This window comes from Podarcis tiliguerta (assembly GCF_965153285.1).
Source record: "Podarcis tiliguerta genome assembly, chromosome: 17".
NCBI lineage: Eukaryota > Metazoa > Chordata > Lepidosauria > Squamata > Lacertidae > Podarcis > Podarcis tiliguerta.
The window spans coordinates 40,047,760-40,058,661 of record NC_139550.1 but is presented as its reverse complement, the minus strand read 5'-3'; the positions used below and the strand labels follow the sequence as shown (position 1 = coordinate 40,058,661).

The following is a 10,902-nucleotide window of genomic DNA, read 5'->3' as shown; positions in this document are numbered from 1 at the left end:
AGTCTCTGTGACAGAAACGCACACAGAGGAGAAAGAGAGAGAGGTCTCTGATATACTAGTCTAAAGGAAGGCAATACACTTTGCAGATCCCAACTGGGATAACAGGACTATAACCTCTCTCCCCCCCCCCCCTCACACGGCAGCCCCACCTCTCCTTTGTGGTGGAAAGGCACAAATGCATCAGCAACCGGCTCGCAAACACAAACTTGCACCCGTTGGTCCTCCTCTTCCACAGCTGCGGTGGTCGGAGAGGAGCAAAGTGGCGCTTCGCTGCACGCCCGGGCAGCTCTGCAAATACTTGCCAACATACCAAACTCCCCCCCCCCCGCCCCCCGCCCGGCAGCCACAACCACCTGCTGTGCAAACGTCAGAGAGAAGCAGATGTAAAGGATGTGGCGCAGGTAAGTACAGGTCCCTTGAGGCAGGCAGAGCCACGAAGATGCGCAGCGACTGAGGGACCATTCTCACATGTGCTGATGTGCGTGCATTTGCACGCACGCAAGCACGCGCTCACACACACATGCAATATTTCACAGAGCAGGCACACTGCCTCTGACACAAACATACACACACACGTCCACCCTCCCTCTTGCCCTCTCTTTGCCTAAATCACATGTCCCCAGCCTCGGGCTCTCCATGTGTTCCTGGGTCTCTCCTCCCTCGGCGCCCCCCGCCCCAGCAGCCGCTCCCGCCCCTGCTTTCTTCTCCTTGGGCTCTCTGCCAGGCAGGCTGTGCTCACACACTCTGCCAGGGAGCGCAGAGGCAGGCAGCTCCGTGCCATGGCTGAGCCATCCCAAGCTGCCGACCCTGTGCCCCGTGGCAAGCTGTAACGTGGGAACTCATCCCGCCAGCCCCAGGAGGGGGAGGGACGCGCAGCTCCCCCCAGGTAGGAAGCGGGAGGGGCAGCAGGAGGGCTGGGGGATGGAGGAGTTTGCATTTCGCGCAAGTACGCGGGAGAAGGAGGCAGGAATGGATGGACCGCAGGTGGCGCGCAGGGCGTGCATGGAGCTAAGATTGTGACTGGAGACTGGGGCGCAGGAGCTGGGATACAAAGGTGGGCTAGGATTCTGACCTGGAAATGGGAGGGGCAGCATGCTGGGTGCGCCACAGCTCAAGCGATTCCATTCTTTAGACACCCAGAAAGTTTAGGAGCATCTTTGGGACGGGGCAGAAGTTCCCTCTGGGTTGAGGACAGGGCTATGAGAAGAGGGCTGCACAGAAAAGGAGAAAGAGCAGAGGCGCTTTGGGTGCTGAAGGAAAGGGGTGAATAAAAGGCACTGGCAGCACCGTATAGGAGAGCACACGTGCACACAATCAGAAGAAAGGGGTTTTTAAAGCTCCTGCCAATGTATTTGATGCACTCAAACGCCTGCCAGGCAGTAGGAGCTTTGTAAAAGCTCATTCTACATCTCTCAAACACACACACACAGGCGAAAATGGACTACAATATAGCTGTATTCGTGTGTTTGTAATTATATATAATGTACACAGTAGAAGTGGGTTCAAACGTGTGTGTGTGTGTTTATGTATCCGCATTATTTTGAATCTTTTGTGTCTGTGAAAGATAATGCATCCAGGGATCTCTGCAAATGCATTCATGTGCACTAATGCATACGTATCTCCTGTTTGTATGCTTTTTCTATTGGTTGGTATATGACCACCTATGTGTCTTTGAGCAAGCACATGTGTGAATCAATAGACCATTGTTCTCACCTAGCTACATTTGTGTGCATGGACAGATAGATGTGCATGCAAGTCACAGAGTTCTTTCCAGTGCCTTGGCAGGAACTTTACAAGTGTGTGTGTGTGCTGCATTGCTCACAGGGTCTCTCTCTCTCTCTCTCTCTCTCTCTCTCACACACACACACACACACACACACACCACAAGCATAGTCTTTTACTGCAATCTATTGGATTTAAAATAACAGTCATCAGCTACTACAGTTTATTACAGAAGAAGGATCACAAAATTCAGTTCTGGTGGTGGAGTCAGCATGGTATATGGGAAGTCCACTGGACTTCTGAGAATCAGTAATTCTCATGGTTCTGGAAAGATGATTCCAGGAGACCTGGGACATGATCTCAGTGGCCGGCTTCCTCCCTGACACTCCTTGCCCTTTCCTTCAAGAGTTTGAGATCCTCTCCCTTCCACTTCTTAGGAGTCCCATTTCTACACTGACTTCTGTTGCACTATTTTGAAAATAGGACAGACTACCTAGTGGACCTTGTCTCCTAAGAATCTGTTAGTGCTTCTGCTGATACCCTGTGGGTTCTGTGTAGCATTAACAACATCTGATTGATTCATTAAATCAAATAATATTTGCATTATCATGTGTGTGCCTACGTCTAAACTGTGTTGCACATTCTGTTCCAATAATTCTCAGTTGTCAATTATGACGCTTGGATGTGCATCAAACTGAGGTCTCCAATTCCCTAACCCCTCTGTTCTCACACAATTCTGCTTGTAGAGTTATATCAGGACTAAACATGCATGGAGAATAGGAAAAACCTGTTCTGTAACCCTTCTGGCACATAACAGTGGTTGTAATGCCTTCTATTCCTTGTTAAGAGATCTTGAGCATGTGCCCTGTTGTGTGCGTGTGTGCTTAGACTTGTGAGTGTGCTGCACAACTGCATGTTGTAAGCGCATGGATTAAACTAACTCAGCTCTGAAAGAGGATAAGATCACAGGGGACTTTTGAATATATATTCTCCCTCTCCCATAATGCTGTGACTGCTCAGGATCACCCAATGAAATTGATTGGCAGTAGATTCAGGACAGACAAAAGAAAGCATTTGTCACATTATTAATTTACAGAATTCATTGATGGAGGATAACGTGATGGTTCACTGTCACAGGTAGCTTTGAAGGGAGATCAGATGAATTCAGGGGGATAGATCTATCAAAGGCTAGTGGCCATGGCATAAATGCTCCACAAAACCTCCATGTTCAGAGGCAGTGCACACGCAAGGTCAGTTGCTGGGAGGCAGAATCAGGAGGGGCTCGTGCCTTTGCCCCTGGTTGATGCATCTGCCTGACCGCTATGGAAAATGGGATGCAGGACTAAGTGGATTTTTGGTCAGGGCTTCCATTATGCTCTCATGAAGCATCTCCTGCCTGCTCAGTCCTGTGCTCCAGGTATGGAAATGTTAAAATTAATCTCATCCAAGCAGAAGCATCCTTATATCCCCCCCATCCCTTTCCCCAAAGGCAGAGTTATGCAATCTGGGGATCTTTCCTTGAAAACCCTTCTATCAAGTTGTGCGTATTTGATGTGGAGGCACCAAATGGGACAATGATCAGCAGATCACTTACCTGGGAGCACCTGGGTGGTAGAATAAGGATGGACCTTCTCACTGAACTTGGGAAATTAGGAAACAATTCTCTGGCATGGTCTCCAACTCTCTTGGACAATCCTATTTGCACCTTCTGTCCTTCGTGGGATAATGCATGTTCTCTCTTTCTTTTTCTCTCTTTCTTTCTGAGGGGTGCAAGGAAGTTAGACTCTCTGGTTTTTAGACAGTAGCCTGTGAGTGCATTCACACTCAGAGCCAGCACAACCTGTTAGGTGAAAATTAACTTTGCTTCCCCTTCCACCCTGGATCCTGGTTTCCTTCTGGACCTCATTAAAGCGTTTCCCAGTCTCATTGTGCACTGACTGGTGTGATTCTACAGGGTTTCTGTAAGGATCTCTCTTAGCCCTGTCTGGAGGTGCCAGCTGCACTGAGCCTGAGGGTGCGCTGCCACTTAGCTGCCTCTCTTCCCCTTGGAGGGGTTTCCGATGAGCCTGGATTCTCTTGTCCGCAGCAGCAGCCCTGATGCCCTCCAGGTTCAGCCATCCCTGTTCCTGCTAGACCTTCTTCTGGACAGAATAACCCACACAGATCATGTACCCTGACTGGCTTTGCCACTGTGGCAATCTGGTCCAGGCTCAAAGCAGAGAAAGGTCGGGCATGAATTGCCATGAGGAAGCTGCATTCACAAGTGGGCAGCAGAGTGAGCAAGAGAGGAGCCGGACCCCGAGGCTCCTGATCTGGGACTAGGAACATGCCTCACACACATGGCGTGCGGAACATGTTTCCGATGAGGCATCTTGCTTAGGGGAAAAGGCTTAAGAGGTCAGAGATTTTTAGGTTGGAGGTGGGTGGGAAGACAACCAGCTGAGGGGTTTATAGCCATTTATAAAATTAGGAGTGAAAGAGTTACTTTCTCTCAGAGCATCAGGCACTGCTTCCCATAGGCACTGTGAGCACAACATGCTCGCATGCCTTGGCCACCACAGATCTGACACCCACAGAGGAGAACTTTCCTGTCTCCTCCAAGGCTACCGTGCTTTTTGGGCTGAGTCAATTCTCACATTTACAGCTGCCAGTCTGCAAGTGTAGAGGAACCAAGTGTTGAGAAATGCAGACACATGTGCGAACCAGCCCATCTGCTGAAATTCAGGCCAGACCAAATGGAAAAACTTGTTCACATAACGCAGAATAATCCCTTGAGCACACCTGGCCCCCAATTTTATGGGTGTGGGTGTGTTAGCAAGCCCCCTCCAGCACCAAGCAGTCCCCACCTGCCCCACCCTGTGCCCCCCACTGCTTCCCCTCCTAGGGCTGCCACTGCTGCAGTCGCCAACCTCAGCCTCCCCTTTGCAAGGGAAAGGCTTTGCCCAGCAGCCTTGCTGTAATGGAGCAGAGAACTGAGCATCCCCTTAGCCCATTTGAGCACTGTTAGCAGGTGAGGCCGGGAGCAAGCTGGAGCATGGCCTGGAGCTGGACAACTCTTGGGGGGAGTGGCAGTGTCCGCTCTGCTGGACCAGGCCAAGGTGCTTGGTCCTGGCAAATGCGCACTGTGATGGGTCTTGCTGCCAGGCCTGGCTGTGCTGTTGTTCTGTTATTGTTTTGTAGTATCTGTAAATTTCATTTTTAGTACTGTATCTGTAAAAGTTATCCCAGGAGTTGGGATAGCTCAGTCAGTTGAGTGTGGGACTCATACTCTCAGGGTCATGGGTTCAAGCCCCATGTTGAACAAAAGATTTCTGCATTGCAGGGTGTTGGACTAGATGACTCTTGGGGTCCCTTCCAACACTACAATTCTATGATTCTTTTATAAGCTGTCTTGAGAATGCCTGAAGGGCAGAGTATGCATTTGAGATATCAATGTTCTCTTGTGGTGGGGAATTGGAGAGGCTCTCCAGACTTTGTTGGACTCCAAGTCTCATTATCGCCAGCATGGCCAATGGCCAGGGATGATAGGCTCAACATCTGGAGGGCCAGAGGTTCCCCAGTCCTGGCTTATGGAAGTAATTGCCAGGTTAAACAGCAAAGCAAATTAAGAACAGGACATCCATGGTCACAGGCTGATGATGATGATACCGTGAATGAAACTGCTGGGAACTGTATTCTGGAGTTTTGAGGTAAAGCGTGGATCACACCCAACTCAGTTTTTCCACCCTAATCCGGAGAGGCTGTTTAGTGTTTGGATCAACACCTGGAAGTCGGTGTCTGGATGAGGGAAAATGAACTGAAGATGAATCCTGAGGAGAGAACTGAGGAGATCTATTTGTCCAGGGCTAGGAGGACGGCATACGTGCCAGCACCCAAAGAAGCAAGTGTCTGGTTTGAGGTATCCCTCAATTCCAAATTTTCATTGGAAGCCCAAGTAGCAAGGAGTGCCTTAGCCCACTTCTGGTTAGTGCACCAACTAGGGCTGTTCCTGGACTGAGCTAGCCTGGCCTCAGTGATCTATCTGGGATAGATTACTGCAAAGCAGTCTATGCGGGGCTTTCCTTGAAGATGGTCTGGACACTTGAACTGTGCAGAATTCTGCTACCGGGCTGCCAGTGGAGCAAACTGTAGGGATTATGTAACACCAATTCCAAAATCTATTCACTGGCTGCCTGTGAATTGTTTTTGTCGTTTAGTTGTTTAGTCGTGTCCGACTCTTCGTGACCCCATGGACCAGAGCACGCCAGGCACTCCTGTCTTCCACTGCCTCCCGCAGTTTGGTCAAATTCATGCTGGTAGCTTCGAGAACACTATCCAACCATCTTGTCCTCTGCCGTCCCCTTCTCCTTGTGCCCTCCATCTTTCCCAACATCAGGGTCTTTTCCAGGGAGTCTTCTCTTCTCATGAGGTGCCAAAGTCTTGGAGCCTCAGCTTCAGGATCTGTCCTTCCAGTGAGCACTCAGGGCTGATTTCCTTAAGAATGGATAGGTTTGATCTTCTTGCAGTCCATGGGACTGTCAAGAGTCTCCTCCAGCACCATAATTCAAAAACATCAATTCTTCGGCGATCAGCCTTCTTAATGGTCCAGCTCTCACTTCCATACATCACTACTGGGAAAACCATGGCTTTAACTATACGGACCTTTGTTGGCAAGTTGATGTCTCTGCTTTTTAAGATGCTGTCTAGGTTTGTCATTGCTTTTCTCCCAAGGAGCAGGCGTCTTTTAATTTTGTGGCTGCTGTCACCATCTGCAGTGATCATGGAACCCAAGAAAGTAAAATCTCTCACTGCCTCCATTTCTTCCCCTTCTATTTGCCAGAAGGTGATGGGCCCAGTGGCCATGATCTTCGTTTTTTTGATGTTGAGCTTCAAACCATATTTTGCGCTGTCCTCTTTCACTCTCATTAAAAGATTCTTTAATTCCTCCTCACTTTCTGCCATCAAGGTTGTGTCATCTGCATATCTGAGGTTGTTGATATTTCTTCCGGCAATCTTAATTCCGTCTTGGGATTCATCCAGCCCAGTCTTTCGCATGATGAATTCTGCATATAAGTTAAATAAGCAGGGAGACAATATACAGCCTTGTTGTACTCCTTTCCCAATTTTGAACCAGTCAGTTGTTCCATAGCCAGTTCTAACTGTAGCTTCTTGTCCCACATAGAGATTTCTCAGGAGACAGATGAGGTGATCAGGCACTCCCATTTCTTTAAGAACTTGCCATAGTTTGCTGTGGTCGACACAGTCAAATGCTTTTGCATAGTCAATGAAGCAGAAGTAGATGTCTTTCTGGAATTCTCTAGCTTTCTCCATAATCCAGCACATATTTGCAATTTGGTCTCTGGTTCCTCTGCCTCTTCTAAATCCAGCTTGCACTTCTGGGAGTTCTTGGTCCACATACTGCTTGAGCCTTCCTTGTAGAATTTTAAGCATAACCTTGCTAGCGTGTGAAATGAGTGCAATTGTGCGGTAGTTGGAGCATTCTTTGGCACTACCCTTCTTTGGGATTGGGATGTAGACTGATCTTCTCCAATCCTCTGGCCACTGCTGAGTTTTCCAAACTTGCTGGCATATTGAGTGTAGCACCTTCACAGCATCATCTTTTAAAATTTTAAATAGTTCAGCTGGTATATCATCACTTCCACTGGCCTTGTTATTAGCAATGCTTTCTAAGGCCCATTTGACTTCATTCTCCAGGACGTCTGGCTCAAGGTCAGCAACCACACTACCTGGGGTGTATGAGACATTCATATCTTTCTGGTATAATTCCTCTGTGTATTCTTGCCACCTCTTCTTGATGCATCAGAGGGCCTTGCTGGGCCTCCCCATGGTGGTGGAGGGCCTTAAAATGTAAGGAAGTAGTAGATTTAATAAAAATATTAAATAAACTTCCATATACAGTGGTGGGACGCGGATGGCGCTGTGGGTAAAACCTCAGTGCTTAGGACTTGCTGATCGCATGGTCGGCGGTTCGTATCCCCGCGGCGGGGTGCGCTCCCGTTGCTTGGTCCCAGCGCCTGCCAACCTAGCAGTTCGAAAGCACCCCCAAGTGCAAGTAGATAAATAAGGACCGCTTTATAGCGGGAAGGTAAATGGCGTTCCGTGTGCTGCTCTGGTGCCGGTTCGCCGGAGCAGCTTCGTCACGCTGGCCACGTGACCCGGAAGTGTCTGCGGACAACGCTGGCTCCCGGCCTCTAGAGAGATGAGCGCACAACCCTAGAGTCTGTCAAGACTGGCCCATACGGGCAGGGGTACCTTTACCTTTACCTTTATTAGCCTCTAAAGCCCTGAACGACTTGGGACCCAGGTACCTAAATGGATGTCTGTCCCTATCCTGTTCACCACGTGCCATGGGGTCAGCTGGAGAGATCCTGTTTGCAGTCTCACCCCCACCCCTGAGACACTAGGAGGGTGACCTGTCCCATCAGGGCATTTTCTGTGGTGGCTCCCCAATTCTGAAACTTCTTCCTTGGGGATCGAAACTAAAGATTGTTTTATTTCACCAGGCATTTGATTGAAGAGTATTTACTATTGTATTTAACTGATCTGCTACCCTCTTGTCTACTCTGTAGCTCATGGAATTTTATTGATTTTATAGTAGTTTTATTTATGTTTCTTTTTCTGTTTCCCATTTACACACATACATTTTCATGCCTGTTGTAAGTCATCTTGGGCTCCATGTTTGAGGGACAGTGTGGCCTTCAAGGCACACTCACATCATATATGCAAAGCCCATGGCTTCCCTGCTCCCAATAATCCTGGGAACTGTAGTGGATTAAGGGTGCTGGGAATTATAGCTCTGTGCAGGGTAAAGCAGGGTTAAAGTGGTATAAATGGGCTTTCAATGTATGGTGTGGATTTGACTTTGTCTAACAAACAAATTATTCAATTTTTCTTTTAGGATCTAGGACTCAGATGGGAATTGGAACAGAATATAGTCATAGAAAGTAGTTCTGGTTGTAGCAATAGGCACTCATTGCACTTAGAAAATGAAAAATACTTCACAGACATTACCTGAGTAATCCTTACAACTATTCTGTAAGATAGGTCAATATTATAATCCCCACTCTGAACAAGGAAGGGAATGAGGTTAAGGCCAGAAATAAACAACAGTCTGTTATTGTTTTTCCAGAGAGCTGAAGGCAGTTTGAAAGAGAGACCACTATTCACTTTTTTAAAGAAGAGAATAAAAATATAAAATTGAAAGATTTGTTAAATTACTTTCTTATTGCTGCAAGTCCACCAAATATGGAAAACATAGTCTGAAATAAACACCTCATTGTGGTGGAGTAATATATGGAAAAATGCAGGACATTAAAAACTTATATGGTACACCCATTTTTTTAAAGGAAAAACATGTTGTCTCAGTTTGGTGGGATTTATGCAAATGAATACATTAAAAAAGAAAAATTACATTTGTCTCTTCTTGACGTAGATGACCCTGTGGTCTAAACCACAGAGCCTAGGGCTTGCCGATTGGAAGGTCGGCAGTTCAAATCTCTGTGATGGGGTGAGTTCCCGTTGCTCGGTCCCTGCTCCTGCCAAGCTAGCAGTTCGAAAGCCTGTCAAAGTACAAGTAGATAAATAGGTACCGCTCCGGCGGGAAGGTAAACGGCGTTTCCGTGCGCTGCTCTGGTTCGCCAGAAGCGGCTTAGTCATGCTGGCCACATGACCTGGAAAAACTGTCTGCAGACAAATGTCGGCTCCCTCAGCCAGTAAAGCTACAACCCCAGAGTCGTCTGCAACTGGACTTAATGGTCAGGGGTCCCTTTACCTTTACGAGCCTCTCATGAAATTTGGGATAAGGACACCTAATTGCTTGAAAAAGTTTCTTGATGTAATATAGAGCCTTTTATTATTGGTACTCCTTATGTCTCTGATAGTTTCAGTTGTGGGTCTATGTTTCTGTATACTGTATTTTTAAAGTAATATGCGCCACACTTCTTGCTCTCATTTCTTATGACTGTACTCTCCACTTACCTGTCTGCATCTTATTGCAAATATCCGAATAAGCAGCTTTATCATTTCTTCTTGTGAATATAACATCCTATGTCAGCCTTGGTTTGGTTTGGTTTAGTTTTTATGTGTTTGTCTCATGAAGTTTTATTTTGTTATCAGAAAAAAAGAAAAGAAAAGAAAGAGGGATCACTATTCATAGTGTGTGCATTTCCCCTACTTCTGCTTCTGGTAAACAGGTTTGGGAGGTTTTTGGCATTGTTTGGAAAGCTTGCAACACCTGTTCAAACCAAAAGGACAAAGGAAATATATGAGTGCACCACAAGGAGCAAAACCAACTAGAATCCCACTATTAAGTCTCTTCACAACTTCTGTCTGTCCCATCTTAGAGAAGGTGGTTTCTTTAAGGCTATCTGGTGAACTTATGGCAAAAGGTGGGATTTGAAACTAAAGATTTGGCTAGCTTGGTTAAGGAGGTTAGAAAGGAAAATATGCACCACAATCTTGGAACAGTAAGAGATCTAAGGGGTCTCAGGATCCCCTTTGGGTTTGGCTCTCTTGGAACAAAGGTCACTGCAGGCATCTGGTGTTTCCTGCTACATTAGGAGGGGTTTTCTACACATAGACATATAGGCTGAGCAGTTGGAAGAAACCATGGCATTAATATTCCTATTGATCCTGTCTAAGCAGGAGATAACCAGAGCATGCACCACTCTGGCCAGACAGTCTGCAGGCAGGGAGGGTCTCATCCTGCGTACCAGATGGAGCTGGTAGACAGCTGCCCTGGACACAGAATTGACCTGCGCCTCCATGGACAGCTGTGAGTCCAAAATGACTCCCAGGCTGCGCACCTGGTCCTTCAGGGGCACAGTTACCCCATTCAGAACCAGGGAATCCTCCACACCTGCCCGCCTCCTGTCCCCCCAAAACAGTACTTCTGTCTTGTCAGGATTCAACCTCAATCTGTTAGCCGCCATCCATCCTCCAACTGCCTCCAGACACTCACACAGGACTTTCACCGCCTTCACTGGTTCCGATTTAAAAGTGGTAGAGCTGGGTATCATCTGCATATTGATGGACACCCAGCCCAACCCCCCTGATGATCTCTCCCAGAGGCTTCATATAGATGTTAAAAAGCATGGGGGGAGAGAGAAAGAGAGAAAATTGGGGGATGCATTAGGAGAAAGCTGGCATACAAATAGAAAATCCTATTATCTGATTCTGCAT

At 47.4% G+C, this 10,902-nt stretch overlaps 1 protein-coding gene across 2 annotated transcripts in view; it reads left to right on the top strand.

Annotated features, from left to right (window-relative positions):
- Positions 1-375: 375 nt before the first annotated feature.
- The window catches only part of LOC310668126 (caM kinase-like vesicle-associated protein), a 44,881-nt gene continuing 34,354 nt past the window's right edge, over positions 376-10,902 (top strand). The window contains exon 1 of one of the 2 annotated variants that reach the window (XM_083421100.1): positions 376-401. In XM_083421100.1, the coding sequence (XP_083277226.1) occupies positions 391-401 (11 nt within the window). In that variant the 5' untranslated portion in view covers positions 376-390. Of the gene's footprint in view, positions 402-702; positions 887-10,902 lie in introns of those variants that run through there. The other variant, XM_083421101.1, reaches the window with a different exon arrangement.